The sequence below is a fragment of the Notothenia rossii genome (assembly GCF_949606895.1).
Source record: "Notothenia rossii genome assembly, chromosome: 10".
Classification (NCBI taxonomy): domain Eukaryota; kingdom Metazoa; phylum Chordata; class Actinopteri; order Perciformes; family Nototheniidae; genus Notothenia; species Notothenia rossii.
Window position 1 is genome coordinate 53,796,736 of NC_136908.1, and position 17,778 is coordinate 53,814,513.

The 17,778-nt window shown below is 41.4% G+C and overlaps 1 protein-coding gene and 1 long non-coding RNA gene across 3 annotated transcripts; both read left to right on the forward strand.

The window, feature by feature from the left end:
• Window positions 1-244: 244 nt before the first annotated feature.
• On the forward strand, window positions 245-1,654 carry LOC307023065. The gene is made up of 2 exons (XR_013803584.1): window positions 245-1,334; window positions 1,555-1,654. It is a non-coding gene; the product is annotated as an uncharacterized lncRNA (long non-coding RNA).
• Window positions 1,655-7,945: 6,291 nt separating this feature from the next.
• Window positions 7,946-16,760, forward strand: mcm10 (minichromosome maintenance 10 replication initiation factor). Of its 2 annotated transcripts, none has more exons than XM_079656043.1 (18): window positions 7,946-8,153; window positions 8,868-8,911; window positions 9,281-9,544; window positions 10,203-10,448; window positions 10,569-10,709; window positions 11,534-11,711; window positions 11,791-11,956; window positions 12,392-12,559; window positions 12,685-12,801; window positions 13,491-13,693; window positions 13,830-13,924; window positions 14,114-14,227; window positions 14,551-15,180; window positions 15,523-15,641; window positions 15,954-16,067; window positions 16,207-16,352; window positions 16,426-16,468; window positions 16,551-16,760. In XM_079656043.1, the coding sequence occupies exons 2-18, from the start codon at window positions 8,905-8,907 to the stop codon at window positions 16,629-16,631; spliced, it is 2,832 nt and encodes a 943-aa protein (XP_079512169.1). In that variant the 5' UTR covers window positions 7,946-8,153; window positions 8,868-8,904; the 3' UTR covers window positions 16,632-16,760. The 2 variants fall into 2 exon arrangements, with proteins under 2 accessions (XP_079512169.1, XP_079512170.1); XM_079656044.1 differs by having other exon boundaries at window positions 10,572-10,709.
• The last annotated feature ends 1,018 nt before the right edge of the window (window positions 16,761-17,778 follow it).

The following is a 17,778-nucleotide window of genomic DNA, read 5'->3' on the forward strand; positions in this document are numbered from 1 at the left end:
AATACAAATATTTAAAAGGTGGATAAAAGACATAATAAAATCTAAAATAAAATAAAAAAATAAACAGCAAATATAAAATATGAATGTTCTACAGTAGCAGAGCGATATACTCTGAATCTGTAAGTGTAATTATACATTTAAAACACGGTTTTCGAATTTTTCCAACAAACAAAAACAAAGTACATCATTGTAAAACATGATCGGCTTACCGTTAAAAAAGTATATATAAATATAGAGAGGCGAAGTCCCTCCCCTTCCGGGAGCCTCTATGGGACCCCGGAAGCGGAAAATTATACATTGAAGTCAATGGAGAGAGAAAAGTTATCTTTTGATCCCGTTTGAATTGTGCCACGAATGACACATATGATGTTTGTCAATCTTAAACAATCATTTCCATGCAAAAAAAAGTCACAATTTGTCGTAAAAATGCTGAAATATAAGACTATGAATAATACGCAACTAGAAAGACTACAAATCCCAAATGCATTCTGGGTCGCGTAAGTGATGTCATAGGCGATAATGCTCCAAGACTGGTTGTGACTCGCAAAGCAAAGAGGAAGAAGAAGACTGATTTATTCCCTCCAATAAATATAAGAGATTGCTCCAATAAATTCACTTTTACAAGATGCCTGTGTGCTTTGTACGAGGTTGTAATCACAAAAGAGATCATACCACTTGCTCGTTCTATCGCTTCCCCTCTGATGAAAGGACCAGGAGTCGTCGGACCAAACATATCAGGTAATATACATGTTTTGCATGGAACATAGTCAAGTTAGCTACCTAGCTAGTAGCGAGCATGTTAGTTAGCATTATATTACATTACTTAGCCTTGTCATTTGTATTAGCCTTAACATTAAGTAAACCAAAATGTTAAACAGTAAGTCATGATCGTAAGTATTTTGTGAAACATTTGAAGAGTAGCCTATCGCCCCCTCCACCAGGTGCTAAGGGGGCGGGAGGTAGGCTAACGCCACATTAGTATCAGCGATCTTTTCTACCTAATGCTATCTGCACAAATGGTTAACATTGACCATTAAAAGATCAGGAAGTTCAGGGAGAGTCGAAGGAAGGAAGGCAGGCAGCTTTGCATGACATTCTTCTGGACGTGTTTCATTGTGATGATAGTGAGAGTGAGTCAATCTGTTTGTTGGAAAGACAGTAGTTGAGTGATTACTGAGAGAAAATTATTAAAAGAGATAATTATTCAGTGTTGTTACTTTAAAGTGTTGTTACTGACCTTTTTCTCTTTTATTTTCTTTACCTCACCTGTAACTGCTGAGACCCTGAGGAACATGCACACTGGTCTGACCTGCTCTGGCAACCTGATTTCCACTGTACGTAATAGTATTTGGTTATGGTATATTATTTATATACATCAAAGGCACAATGCACCCCTCAGAGACACACATGTATTGAGTGGGATATTTTGCATTGGTCATGTGAAATCATCTTTACATACTAGAAAACTGTAGGAGCGGCAACTTGTTTTGAAATTGAATTTTTAATATCCGATAATAAAGTTGATCTGTTTTCTTTATTCTTCTTTCTTCCCAGCTCCATCCATCACCATTCTCTGTTCCTGCAGGTCCTGCTTGCTAATCAATATTCATATTTTTTTACACAATTACAAATAAAGTCAATGTATTGTATGACATGAAGTTGTGCTTCATTCTGAGTCAATAATAAATTCATTCTGCCTTCAGCTGCAAAATTATTGTGGACTGCACCGACATCCATGTAGCTGCCCCCCAGTAAGATGAACCAAGCAAAGTTGACATACTCAACATACAGCTGTACTCTTAAGTTTACATGAAGAATTTGTGAAATATTGGTAATAACAGGTTTAAATGATTATTAGTAATTAATTATATAATTTTCTCATCGTAGATGAGCAGACAGGGAGCAGATGAGAAAAGCAGAATATGCAGCTGCCAATTCCACATGGAAAAGAGAAAGGGCCAAGTGTATTTGAGTGGACAAAAGAGAAATCCCAAATACGAAAAATAAAATTATACAATTTACAGATATGTATACAAATAAATATATATCCTATATACACCATGTATAATGATGGTGTATGATGTAGAAGGAAGTGTGGTAGATAACAAGTAAATATAGAGTTACATACAGATCCATGTTACAGCAAAAGATGGAATAACTAAGAAGCACGCAGTATAATAATAATTACACGCAACAATTAAATAACTGCTCAGCATCTCCACCAAAATCCCAATCTGCTGTGTCCTGTTTTCCTCCCCTCTGCATAACACCCCATCACACATACGAAACACAACGCAGAGTCCGAGGGTGTTAAGAGTATGTTTATTGAAATGTCCTCCTCTCTACTGGCCAACACAGGGAGCATATGCTGGGTGTAGAATTGTTCCAGGAGGAGGAGATTTCCATGCCATGCAGGGTCTTTGGGGATGGGGATGATGATCCCCTCCTTCGTGGTCCACAGTAGCAGAGACTCCGGTCTGTGATGTGCAGCTGTTATATAATATACAATACATTTTTTTGAAAAACATTTGATCAAAAAATAAGGATTTGGTCAGGATCTAGAGTCAGTGTGTAGTTTATTAATTAATCAATGCTCTCTACATTAGGAAAACACATACCAGTGTACCAGAGGGAGTCACACACAGCTGTGCCTAGATAACCAAACAAATTGACAACAGGGATGCAAACTCATCAGGTATGAAAAAGGTGACAAGGATCCGAGCCCCCTGACCCCACAGAATATCGGCTTTAAAATGAGGAATAACAGAGGATTTTAGCAGTCAGAACAACTAAAGCAGCAGTGTTAATATTAACAGAAACGCCATAGAGTCACATCTAATAGAAATATATAAAAAGCATTTATTTTAATTGTGTAGCAGTCAGTTTATAATTTTGGCAGCACTGTTGAGCATTTTGAAAATGTATTTTCATGCCTCTGTGCAAGGCTTAGTCTTTCTATCTTTATAGCCACTGGTGTAAAGTAACTAAGTTCATAAACTCAACAAGTACTATACTTGGGCACAATTTTGAGATACTTGTACTTTACTTAAGTATTTCAATGTTTTGCTACTTTGTACTTCTACTCCACTACAGTTCAGAGGTAAATGGTGTACTTTTACTCCACTACATGTATGTAATACCTTTAGTTACTTTACAGATGTGGATGAATGATGTGAAATATAATCAAGTGTTAAATCAGACTTTAGTTCCACCTGGAGTAAATCCAAAAGCTACCCTGCCTGCAGTATACAAAGTCATTCAAACTAGCTGCACCTTTAACAGCTTTGATAACACTTTAAAGATCAGTCATTATAAAACATATCATATTATTCTGAAATGGACCAATCTGCAAAATGACTACTTTTACTGTCGCTACTTTCACTATATTTTGATAATAATACTTTTCTACTTTTACTTGAGGAACATTTGGAATGCAGGACTTTTACTGTAACAGAGTATTCCTACACTCTGGTACTTCTACTTTTACTCAAGTACAAGAACTGAGTACTTCTACTTTTAATCAATTACAAGATATATACTTATACCACCGCTGTTTATAGCCTATGAAAAAAACGATTAGAAAACGAAGGCTAAAGCTAACGTTAGCAGATAGTGACAATGTATGCTAGTTGGCTAGCTCAACGATAATATTGGAGAGACAGCAAGCGCATTTCGTGGCATCTGCGGGCAGTGGCAAGTACTTCCGGCATCTGCCACGGAGGCCGCTACTCCGTGGTATCTGTGGCAAGTATATGCCACAGATGTGGTATCTGTGGCAAGTATATGCCACAGATGCCACAACTTGCCGTGGCAAGTATATGCCACAACCATGCCACAACTTGCCGTGGCAAGTATATGCCACAACTTATATATGCCACAACTTGCCGTGGCAAGTAAATGCCACAAGTTAAGAGTTAAGAGAAGGTTTACGGTAGCTGCCACTCGCCTTCCGTGGCAAATGCTGATATTTAAACTCTTATTTATCGTGTAAAATGTCGCTGGACTATCACAGGACTGATGTGCGATCTCTATTTTTCAAAAAGATAATAAATTATCATTTATATTCAATTTTACTTGGAATAGCCTACTTGGTTTGCTAAAATAAACAAACGTGCTATATCTATGATAGTAGGCTAAACATAGGCCTATATTGTAATAAAAAAAGAAATATTGGCAAGTGAGCGTTGCAACGCAAGCCCTTGGCAATTGTCGCTTCTTGAGGGGAGTTTCCACTGCTTGCTACGATAACCAGTGCTTGAATTGGGCCGGTACTCACCGGTACGCAGTACCGGCACTTCTGATTTTTACCCATGTGGTACCGGCACTTCTTACTGAGTACCGGCAAGGTGCCGGTACTCAGTAAAATACCGGTACTCAGCCGCCGGCAATATACGTATATATTGTAAACGCAACGCAGCGCAAATGTGGGTCTGACTCTGCCTCACAGAGGGTGACTGGCTGTCTACATGACGTGGCCTGCCGACATTGCCACTTTCATACAGATCATACTAATGCTCTCGATTGGTCTCTGTGTGTCATTCAAGCTCGGGAGGGTGTGTGTTGGTGTATGTCTGGCGCGAGCGAGCGAGAAAGCGCGCGCACCGGTTACGTGTATTGTTGTTAGCATGATGCTAGCTAGCTGCGCTAACGGATATAAGGAGCTACAGCTCTGGTGAGGTAAATTAATCTCTGAGTCTTTAGATAGTTAACTTAGTTTAAGTTATCTCAGTGGGTCTCAAACGGTTCGGTCACCATTTATGTAAACACATATTTCCATTTGAGGGGGTAGTGATTCGTAAAATATGCATGAATAATACAAACAAAATGTTAACTAGGTGAAAAAAGGTAAGATAAACTTGTTGAGAGCTAAAACTAGTCTTTGCTGTTGCCTCAAAGAGGAGCAGGGGGAGAGGAGGGAGACAGGAGAGGCCGATTCAGGAGCCCAGACACACTCACAACTATAAATGAACCAAAAACAAATAAATAAACAAGTTTCAATGTTTTTTCATATTGGATATTGTATGTTATTGGTTATGGCCATGTACTTATGATTTTATGATTATTTGAATGTATACATTTTTGTTTCATATGGGTGTAGTCTCTTTATTTCCCCCTCAAAATTCACCAGATTGATGCATTTAAGTCCAACATTTAAAAAAAAATCTTACCGGGGGAGCATGCCCCCGGACCCCCTATAGGATTTGAGGCCCGGCCCCACTATTCCCAAATAGATTTGCAATTTTTTTTAAATAGTAACCCATCTCCATATGTTTCTTTTTGGGTAGTAGATTTAAACTAGAGGGCTATCACTTTGTGCAGCAACGCTATTGACAAATAAATCCAGCAAAATGGCACAAAAAACTGGTAGTGGCCTCAGGGACGAGGAGTCATTTAACCAGCCAGTAGGAGTCAAGCTTTACTTTCTTTTATATCCATAAAGAAAAAGTAAATCTGTTTACAGTTGTTTCCTTATGGATGTTGAGAGGTATCCATATATCTCTTCATTTTGCTCTCAAATTGCACCAGATTGATGCATCTAACTTCAATATTAGCACTTTACCACTGCACCCCCTCTAATCTCAGATGCACCCTGAGTCATTTTGTTTAAGTACAGTGAGCCTTTCTAAAATATACAGTAAAGAGACAAACCCACCAGCATTATAGGATATACTATGACTTTGTGCCAAATACTTGTTGCTGATTTAGAGTACTGGCACCTTTTTTATTCCAATTCAAGCACTGACGATAACCAGGTGTATTGTTACTAGTAAAGACAAATAATTAAAAAATAAATATCTGTATTGACACAGCAACGTGTACAATGGTGTTATTAGACTTGGCTACAGACTTAGGGCAGCTGTAACTGATTGCATTTGCCACTGCTAGTGAGATGCTAAGATTTATATTTTATAAATGAGGCAAAGGACAGTTATATTTGATTGTACACATGTATAAATGTGTTATTTTAAATCCAGGCATATGTACTTAATTTGTATTATTTTCGTTGTTAATAAACAGATTAATGTCATTGTATCTGTTTTGTTATTTAATATTTTAATTCTGGTTGAACATTTTTATTTAAATGCTTAAGATTATTCTTATTAGATATTGATATCAGTGAATCTAAACAAACCATGTTATTCCGTTAAGACAATCATGACAGTATATTAAAAATCGAGACACAATGCATGCTTTTTTATCCACCCTTTTATTGCGTTTTGAAACTGGCGAACAATTTATATTGTTCGAGTTCTTGACAGAACGCTGAGTCATGCTCATCCGTCTCCCCTTGCCAGCTTTTCAGTGCTTGTAGGCTTTGCGCTTGGTTGTCCTTATCCTTATAGCACAAGTAGGCTATTTCTAAATCACAAGTACAGTAGGCTACTTGAGTATACAAGTTAGCCTATTTCCCACCTCTGGTCAACAATGTTAGATCGCGTGGCAGCTACCATAAACCTTCTCTTAACTTGTGGCATTTACTTGCCACGGCAAGTTGTGGCATATACTTGCCACGGCAAGTTGTGGCATGGTTGTGGCATATAGTTGCCACGGCAAGTTGTGGCATATACTTGCCACAGATACCACATCTGTGGCATATACTTGCCACAGATACCACGGAGTAGCGGCCTCTGTGGCAGATGCCGGAAGTACTTGCCACTGCCTGCAGATGCCACGAAATGAGCCAGGCCCTACTGTAATATTGCGACGGGGAAAAAAAACTTTTCAGTGCACATCATGCTCTGCCGCTCCGACAGGGAGCTCTACTGTGAACACCTGAACGGCCCGTTCTAACAGCTGTTCACCAGCGGTCCAGTCTGTGCCACAGTGACTCCGGACGCACAGTTAATATTAACGAACGCACCGTAGGTAATGTAGCTGCTGAAGCTAGACCATCATCGCCGAGCAGCAGATGCTTATTATACATCATGAGCAGAGCCGACAGGCAGGAAGACTCGAGCACACAGCTCGCGCTTCATTATAATATATAAAAAAAAGCTCGCGGCCGCACATTAATCCGGGTCCCATACCCCAAAAATATTTTTATTGCAGATCTACAGGAATCACAAAAACGACCTATTTTGGATTCAAAACGGAGAATTTCGCCGAAAGGTGACAAGTTTGCATCCCTGGACAAGATAACCAAAATCCTTGAATCTACACACAGCAAATAAACTCAAATGACACAACGAGATGTAAAAAGGAGATCACACATATAGTCGATATAGAACTGGCCGCTTCAATCTGAAGAGCAACTAAAACAAAACACGGGAGTGTATCTTGTTCTTGTGAACACTAATGTTATCCACAGCATACACAGACACCACAAAGTTCTTAAGGAGAAAACTAGTTGCTAAAACAAAACACGTTAGTGTACCTTGTTAGCTAGCTGACATTATCCTTAAACATTGCACTCATATTACTCACTGAAACCTTGTAAAGCCGGTCCCGCATGCTGGCTCTTACAGAACCGCTCCCTTTCGTGTATGTACAGCTCTCAACATGCCCAGACTTGTAGTGATTTTCACCTCTTTTTATACTTTTTCGCCTCATTCTGAAAGAAACAGGTGAAATTTACTAACGTGACAGCCATCTTTGTGATGGTGACGCGTATTGTGCGAGACCAGAGACCTGTAGTTCACTGAGCGGTTTCACACAAAAAAAATTGTAACTTCACAGTTTTACGACACATTTTTATTTTTTTGACTTGCAAAATGTTATTTTAATTTGACAAACATCATATGTGTCATTCGTGGCACAATTCAAACGGGATCGAAAGATGACTTTTCTCTCTCCATTGACGTCAATGTATAATTTTCCGCTTCCGGGGTCCCATGGGTCGGAAGTAGATGGGCGGGACTTCGCCTCTCTATACACTTTTCTATTCAGGCACATCTCTGGGCAGCTGACGGATCTTTGACAACACGGAGGGGTCCTTAGTTTAGCGCCAGTTTCGACTTCTCCCTCTCGCTGGCTGCAGGAGGCTGCAGCTTGTCAATAAAACTAGATTAGCTTGTGATCGTGTCTAAAATAACCTGTTGCTTTTGCAAAACTACGCGTAGTGCTCCTTGGTGACAAAGCAACGTATTGACAGGTTGGACGTAGCTGTAAACGTTGCAATAAAGCTAGAAAAGGACACAATAGCGGAGCCAGAGGTACGTTTCATTATCTTTAAGCACACTCACATACATGGACTGATTCATTTGAAAGAGAAAAAAGGCGATCGTTTCATTTGGACTCTCCCAGGGATACAAGCTGTGAAACTCAAATATACATTAAAACATGCCCTGCAGTGTACACTTTTTAAACTGTTCATTTGTATATCGTGTGTATGCAATCAATGTGTATGCGGTCACTGAACACACAGTGGGTAACAGCCAACACTGACTGAACCTTTAATTAACTCAATATATCATTGTGTTATCATTTACAGTATAATGCAGTGTAATAATGATTGAATGACAAATCCATCTATGTAGAAAACCCTTGATTCAGCTTTTGGTATCCTCCTTTCAGCTTGCATAAGAGTATTGGTTCATTTTACAATGTGTTGCAAGCAACTGGAAATGACACATAAAAACTTAAAATATTAAGTTTAAACGCAAAATATTGCACAATAAGTGATTTTAAAAAAAAAAACACGATGTCAAGATGAGTGACATTTGGTTCATAGGACAGAGATGCTGAATTAACGCCTTCATTTCTTTGTCAAATCTTAGGCTGTTTAACACTTAAGTGTAAAGTATTATATTTAAAATTCTTGTTATTCTGAAGAGAAAGCATGCCAGATCTAGTTTATTTTCTGAGGTTATTAAAGTTTTTCCATCACTCCGTCCTCGACAATAATATATCTGCTTTTTTGTCACCAGATCATCTGAAATCAGCCCCATCACCAACTTTCCTAAAATGGACAGTAAGTATGACGGCCTTTAGATTAGCTTTTTATTAGCACCCCCCCCTTTTTAAATGGTCTTTATTATTGACCTACTTTTATATTGTTTTATATTTATGTTATAGGTCTTAAAGGGTTTTTATCTTATATTATTTTTTTAACAGTTTCAATAGAAACTTCTGTCTGTTTTTTTTACATTTTAGTCATTTAACCTTTATTAGCATCTTAACATCTGATCTTATTTTTAACTTGTGCCATTTTGAAAATCACTTTGCGCTGCACGTGCTGTATGAAAAGTGCTATATAAATAAAGCTTTATTATTTGAAGCACATTACAGTCCAGCTCTATGAACAGATGAAAACACTTAGTTTATGTCTTTCTCTGAACAGGTGAGGACGATCTGGACATTCTGACCGCGCTGCTGGCTGAGAGCGAGGGGGTCGAAGAAGAGCAGGGCGTTCCGGAGCAGACAGACGACTTGGACGGCCTGTTCGACGGAGATGACGCTGAGGAGGAAGAGTACAAAGATGGCTTGGAGGAGGAAAAGCAAGATGTGGCGACGGATCTCTTTGGAGATGTGGATGACATTGAAAATGAAGGAGAAGACACTAAAACAAATGACATCCTCGACAAGTCCAAGGAGGACTTGCAAGGTTTGTGCCACTGAAGTCTCCTCAAGTTGATGTGCTATGTAGTGTATGCGTTTACCACTTGGAGAGGTCCCAGTTCACCTCCTGGGCCCTGCCGTGGTGCACTTGAGCAAGGCACCGGACAACCCCCCCAGTCCCATTGCTCGCCGGGCGCTGTACAATAGCTGCCCACTGCTCCTAGTACTAGGATGGACTAAATGCAGAGGTGACATTTCACTGTGTGCTGTGTGCATGTATGTGAGACAATTAAGAATATATCTTTATTGTCATCATACAAAGTGCAACAACATTTATTTGGCAACTCTCAGTGCAGTAAAAAACAGACACAAATAAATAATTAAATAAAAGTGGTAAGCAGAGGTAGTAGTGATGACAGTGCAACGAGATACAATTCAATGTGCATATTTACACTTACAGTCTAAAAACGTTAAATGTACAAAACTGTATAAATGTAGTGTATTTGTAACTGTGTGTTCATAAAGGGTTATAGTAACCAAGAGATGCATGTCAAATAGCCATAAATATTTCTAAATAGTAGTGGTTGCAGTCTTTGAGGGGTGGAGGTGTGTTTATGAATGTTCACAGTTGTTTTAATGTGCTCTGAGGTTGGAAGAGGGTTTCATCCTCCGATTCTATTCTATTCTATGTGTTGCTTCTTCAGATGAGCTGAGGCAAATGCAGGAGAAGATGCAGCGGTTGCAGCAGCAGCTGGAAGCGAGTCAGAAGATTTCTACACCTTCTTCCACTCCGGTGAAGACTGCAGGAAGCTCAGCTGCTCCCAAACCAATATCCTCCAAACCAATAACCTCCAAACCAATAACCTCCATACCAATAACCTCCAAACCAATAACCTCCAAACCAATAACCTCCAAACCGATCCAAGCCAAGAAGACCAAGACACCAGCAGGTGATTGTTGTTCCAGCTCGATCCTGTTTTCCAAACATTGCACAGAATTCATTGATAAAGATACTAACGACTGCATATGGCTTTAGTGTTAACAAATGTCTGTGTTCTGTCTCCTCACAGCAGCAACTCCTGTCTCCACGCCAGTCAGAGCAGCAGGTCAGAAGGTCCAGGAGTCCTCTGGCTTTTGTGACGAGCTAAAAAATGCTGACTCCTTCACACGCAAACCCAGGGTAGCTCATCCCAAAGCCAGCACATCTCCAGGTGAGAATGGCTGCGCCCAATCAAAGCATTGATTCCCCTGAAAACCAAATGAAGCTAATAAAAGGTTACTCGATCCTCTAGTAGGGGTCAGCAACCCGTGGCAATGGTGGCATGCAGGACCGTAACCAGTGGCACACTAGGAATAAGTGTGCAAAAATATTTCAATTGTATTTTCGGACACTGAAGGAGAACTTCTAGGCCCCGCTCTCTTTAACTCCAGTCGACTTTCTGCTGCTTTCCTCCACGGTGAAACGATCACGGGTGTAGCGCACCTCACAGATTGCAGTACCCATAAGGAGCTGTACAAATGGCGCAGTTTTTGCGTGGCTGTGTCTTTAGTGGAAAGCCCAGTGGCGATCTGTTCCTCTGTCATCGAAAATAATATGCTACACAGCTTCCCCGCAGCGAGGCCCCCCCCCCCGTTGACAGTTAACGAGCGTCATTTTTATTTCTTTCATTTATTTTGAAGGGAGATTATTGAATAATATTTAATTTAAATAATAAGATATATTTGTATGATTTTCTTTTTTTAATAACCAGGAAATAAAAAATCCTCACAAATATTTATAAAAAAGTAGTAGATGGAGAAAATAGTGTCTAGATGAATTGATAGGAAAAAATATTTGTAAAGATTATTAAAAAAATAATGGTTATATTAAATTAATACAAATATATATACATTTAGTTGAATTGAATAAAGTGGTTGGATTAATTGATACAAAAATTGAAATATATTTATTTATTAAAAAAACGAATGCTTAGATGAATTGAGCCCTGTCATAATCTAAGACTGCTACTTTTATACAAGTGTGTTTTCTTCACAGAAGAGCGAGGCCCTCTGGTGGAGATAAAGCTCGGCGGCACCTTCCAGCCAGCAGAGAGCAGCAGCAGCAGCAAGCGCCTCAGTCCGGCCAATCGGAGCAGACCTGCCCCGGCTGCTTCTTCCCTTCTTCCTCTTTCTAAAGATGTGGCTGTAGAGAAATACTCAGGACTGCGTCTCAGGTGAGGACACTGAAGTGATGAAGACACAGGAAAGGTCAGCAGTGGAAAATCTAAAGCTACATCTGCTCTCTGTTTTCAGGAGACCGCGCGTTTCCTCCAGCGAGATGGACCGCAAGATGGCCGACCGGCGTCTGATCCGCCTGTCGCAGGTGCCGGAGCTAATGGCTCGGGAGAAGCTGGAGGACAGCGACTGGGTGACTTTTGCTGTGCTGGTCAACAAGGCCACACCACAAAGCAACAGCAGCGTACGTCAAAGCAAACAGATACAATTGTGCAAGAGAATGTCTAAGATGTGCAAGTAAATACAAATAAAATAGAAATAGTGTGTTTCTATACACTTTGTAGAAGCTCCATCAGGCACAATAATCCTGAATAATTAGTTTTCTTCTATTTCTTGTCACTGAAGTAAGGATGCTGCAACATCCCCATACACCATGTTTGTGATCCTTATACACTATAGTGTGTGTGTGTGTGTGTGTGTGTGTGTGTGTGTGTGTGTGTGTGTGTGTGTGTGTGTGTGTGTGTGTGTGTGTGTGTGTGTGTGTGTGTGTGTGTGTGTGTGTGTGTGTGTGTGTGTGTGTGTGTGTGTGTGTGTGTGTGTGTGTGTGTGTGTGTGTGTGTGTGTGTGTGTGTGTGTGTGTGTGTGTGTCCCATTTTGACTGAGCGCTTTCTCTCTGCAGGGCAAAACCTTTAGCATCTGGAAACTGAACGACCTCCATAACCTGGAAGTGTTCGTGTCTCTCCTGCTTTTCGGCGAAGTCCACAAAGAGCACTGGAAGACGGAGACGGGCACTGTCATCGGACTCCTCAACCCGAACCCCATGAAGCAGAAAGAAGGATATGACGGGGTGAGTGTCAGTGGACAGGATGTACAAACAGTAGATAACAAAGTGTGCCCTATTGGTCATAGCCTTAACGATTCCTAGCTGTCAGCTGAGTCCACAGAGTGAACCCTTGTGTTGAACATGTGCAGGTGAGCCTGACCGTGGACAACCCTCAGAAGCTACTGCTGTTGGGGGAAGCTCAGGACTACGGCACCTGCAAGGCCATGAAGAAGAACGGAGACCCCTGCTCTCAGATGGTCAACCTGGTATGTGTGTGTTAAGGGTGGGAATCACCAGGCTCCCCACCATACTATACTATTGCGATACTTAAGCCACGAAATGATAATATTGCGATTCTACGATATGATAATTATTGAGATACGATATATTGCGATATTTATATATATTTGACTAACTTCCTGCCAATCCCACTGACTTTACCCATGGCCATGACCGCACAAGAAAAAGCTCAGCACCATCTAGTGCAGGGGTGCCCACACTTTTTCAGCTTGGGAGCTACGTTTAAAATGACCACGCCCAAGTGATCTACCTACAGGGCCGCCCCTCATAACTGCATGAACCCGTCTGGCACAATACAACTCAGACTGGCTTACCTGCACGTTAATCAAGTGGCAAATGCCATAGTAAGGATGGATGAAAGGCTAACTTTGAAAAATAAAAATAAATACTTTTCTTAGTTTTTTTTCAATGCCATGCGATCGACGTATTGGGCACCCCTGATCTAGTGGATTGAATAAGCAATTGTTACCAAAAACCTTAATTTGGATACAATATGAATAGTTTATATAATAAAATATCGATACTTGGCGTCCGTGTATAGATACAATATCGCCACGCAAAGTATCGCGATACTATGCTGTATTGATTATGTGTGTGTGTCAGTGTCTTTTTGTGTTGTTAGTATTGGCTGACGCTCGTCTCGGTTTGTTTTCAGTTTGAGTGCGAGTACTGTCAGTATCACGTGAGGGCCCAGTATAAGCAGATGAGCTCAAAGAGGGCCGAGCTGCAGTCGGCATTTTCCGGAAAAGCTCCCAACAAGATGAAGGTGAAGGGGAAGGGGGGGAGCCTGAAGGAGCGGCTCTGTCAGGACGGCTTCTACTACGGCGGGGTGTCCTCCTCCGCCTGCACCGCCTCTTTGTGAGTGATAATACTTTGTATATTTGGTCATTACCACCCTGTTTTCTACAACACATTCATTTTGCACTTGGAAAGAATATTCCAAAGCCAGGAAAACAGTTCTTTTGACATTCTTTAACTGGTCTTTGTGTTGCAGATCGGGGAACAAAGGCACCAAAGGGACCCAGAAGACTCTGGACAATCTGTTTGTGAAAGGCTCGGCTAAGCAGCTCCATCAGGCCAAGAGGCTGGGTGAGACTCCCACACTGCACCAGCCTCTATTTAAATCCCTGCCATACACTTCTCTCTCTGACTTGAGGTTTACCGCCTCCAATGAGCCATCTTTGCACAAGCTTTAGTTATTATCTTGACAATGACCGAGAGCAGAGAACGCTGAATTTATGGCTGTTTATAATGTCTTCCTGTCTTTGATTTATTAAGCCCTTCAGTCCGGGGAAGTTTCAGGATGTTCAACTGAATTTAAGAGCCTGCTGTCAACGCCGACACCCGGAGCTCTGCAGCTGAAGAAGCACTTGGTAAAAGGCAACCAATCAGGTACATGTGCCTTATGAAAACCTCAAAATGTCTGAATGTTTACCCAAAATAAATTGGCTATTGAAGGTCGCCCTCCATTTTTAACAACCATTTCAGACCTCAACTCATTTGCATTTAATATAAAGAACTATAATAAATCATATATGTTTCTCTGAGATGACAAACTAAATCGTTTAGATATACCATCTTTAATCTGAGCACTAAATCATACAAACACAAGATGCTAATTTGAATCTCTTAACGATGTTTATTTAAAAAGTTGTCAATATCAATAATGTTAATAATAAATTGCTCAATTTTTAAACCGTGTGGTCTATCTTCAGTCCCCAAAAACGGATCTTCACCTCAGCTTCAGTCCATCACAGCCTCCTCCCTGCTGAAGGAGCAGAAAGCAAAGCAGCGGGAGTTTCTGCAGAGCCGCCTGCGGAGGGCCGATCAGATCCAGAAGAAGGTGCAGAGCTCATTGGCCCCCGGGCCCTCCTCCTCTTCCTCCTCACTGACGTCCCCCAAAGCAGCCTCTGTGGCCCCCCGGACCCCCGCCACTCCCCAGGCCCCGACCCTGGGCCGAGGCTCCTCACTGATGTCCCCCAAAGCAGCCTCTGTGGCCCCCCGGACCCCCGCCACTCCCCAGGCCCCGACCCTGGGCCAAGGCTCCTCACTGATGTCCCCCAAAGCAGCCTCTGTGGCCCCCCGGACCCCCGCCTCTCCCCAGGTCCCGACCCTGGGCCGAGGCTTCTCCGAGGGGGAGGACATCCTCTTCTTTGACGGCTGCCCGCCCCCGGCTCCCGCCCCCAGCGCTCTCAGCCTATCAGCCGCCAAGATGGCTGCTCTGAGGAAGCTGAAAGCCAAAGGGGCGGGGCTTAAAAAGGAAGACCCTAACGCTGTGAAGAGGAAGAGGAGCAACAGCAGCGAGATCAACGCCAGACTGGAGAAGAACCAGACCTCAGCCGAAGGTACACAGCCACCGTACGTCTCTGTTACACATATTGTGCACATGATCCAGCTTTTCATACGGCTACATGCTGAGTAAAGCAATCATTTGACACAAAATATTGATTACAAATTATTTATCTGATTTGATAATGATTGATAGATTCCCCTCGGTATGAGAAAGTGTTCCATGAGCTGCAAGCTGAATTTTTTTTTTATTGATTTGAGTGTACCTGTGTCTTTAACAGCGATCTGCTATATAGAAATAACACTTAGACCAATCAGCATCCTGTATTCAGCCAAATGGAATGACATTTTTTTTTTTAACAATAAAGTCTATAATTGTGCTTGTTCTTACTGTGCAGCTGATGAGGAAGAGGAACCGGCTGAGAAAAAGAAGCGAGATCAGCTCCAGTACATCCAGTCAGACGAATTCCAAAAGATCCTCAACGCCAAATCTCGCCATGATGCTGCGCTGCAGGCGGTACGTGTTATATCATGTGATGAGTGTTGTGTCTGTTTTGATCCTTTTCTTTTTGAGGTATTTTCTGCAAATCCATCTTCATTTCTGCATATAAAACAAGCACCTTTTCACCAATGCTTTCCCCACTATATAGTTAGTTTGATAGGTTTATTTTTCCGCTACTTGCTTGCCCCCCCCCCCTAACCTGTCTGCCTCTTTTCCCCTACTCCCCCCCCCTACCCGACTTGTAAAGCGACCTTGGGTTTCGTGAAAGGCGCTATATAAATATTATGTATTATTATTATTATTAAAAAGTGAAATGTGTCCTCTCAGGCGGAGTACCAGATGCAGGAGAGCTACTTTGATCCTCTGGTGAAGAAGGAGCAGATGGAGGAGAAGATGAAGGGCATCAGAGAGATGAAGTGTCGCGCAGTTACCTGTAGAAAGGTACTGGCTTTCAACCTATTTGCTTCAAACATGTATAAACACGTATCTATGTAATGTTGCTGCCTTGGTGTACTAACCATAAACGCAAGCATGGTGGAAATGAAGCTGTTATTTACTTCCCATGTTCCCTCGCTTCCAGTGTAAGTACACCTACTTCAAGCCGGCGGATCGTTGTGTAGAGGAGAACCACGATCTGCGGTGGCACGATGCCACCAAGCGGTTCTTCAAATGTTCCTGTGGACAGAGATCCATCGCTCTGGACAGACTGCCAAACCAACACTGCAGGTACAAATCTCAACGTCATGTCTTTCACTGAAACAAAATGAACACTAGAACTAACTCTGTTTCAACATTTCAGTAACTGCGGCCTGTTTAAATGGGAGCGTGATGGGATGCTGAAGGTAAACCTCTTTCTGACTCTCACATTGTCTCGTGTTGTGTGAAAGAAAAACACACTGATGTTCTGGTCATGTTTTCTTGCAGGAGAAAAAGGGACCGAAGATCGCCGGAGAGCTTCTCAAGCCTCGAGGAGAGGAGCACGGAATGTTCCTCAACAGCAATTGACAGCAGCAGGATATCGCTTTTTAATTTAAGTATCATATTGGTATTTGTGTGAATTATGTTTTTAACTTTTTATTTTGATCTTGACGAAGATTTGAATGTCAAATAAGTTGATTAAAGCTTTGCAACATGTCACGTGAAATGCTTGGTTTTCTTATCAGGAGATAGAATACTGTAGTAATTGGTTCGGGTGCAGATCTGGAAGTATGAAACCATATCATATTTAAAGAGGACGTCTGCTAATGTTCAGATTCATATTTGTATTGTGTGCCTCTGCTGGGACATGTTTAAATGCTTTAATGTTCAAAAAGGTCTTCATTTTTCTGCAGCACCACTTTTCACCAGAGCCCAGTCTGCTCGGACTGATTAGCTGTCAAACTCTGTTGTGATTGGTCAACCGCCAAGTAATGTTCTGACCCTTAGCCTATTATGTACAATATGTTAAAGCGCTACCCAACAGAAGCGCAAGTTTTTTTATTGAGACCTGCAGGGAAAGAGCCAAAAAGCCTAATGGGGCCCCTTTTCATAGTACGATGAAGCCATTTCTACACTTTGTGACTGAATAGCATGAACGATAGCAGAATTGAATTGAGCTGCTTCTTCATGTTGTTCATGCTGGCTCACTGAGCCTTCTGTAATGATTTGGGTAACAGCTGTGACCTGTAAGATCATCTGCAGGTGATGATAGTTTCTTCTCATGTTTCGAGCTGCTGTCTGAGGAAACACTTTCAGTAATCTAAATCAACAGCTTTTTCTTTCAGGTCCTCTTGCTGTAGAGTCATTCAAATTTAAGAAATCACACAATGCATTACTGTCATAAGGTATACACCCACGTAATGGAAAGCACTTGTATCACTGGTTGTGTTTAGGTGAAGGGATGCGTTGTATCAAAGACCTCTACAAGCCCCATACAGCAAACCTAAATGCAGCATTTACAATCCTCTCCTGCATCCAGTGTTGAAAGCTTACCTGAGAAATGTAGGAAGAATAATGACATGCAGGTTGCTTTAAAACGAAAGTAATTCTTAATTCTATCAGTAAGGAGTTATGTCATTACTGGAAGCTTTGTGAATAGTAAACACAGAGGGCCACCACACATGGTTTATTTTACGTTTATTATCCGATCGCTCCTTTTTTTTTTCCCTCCTTT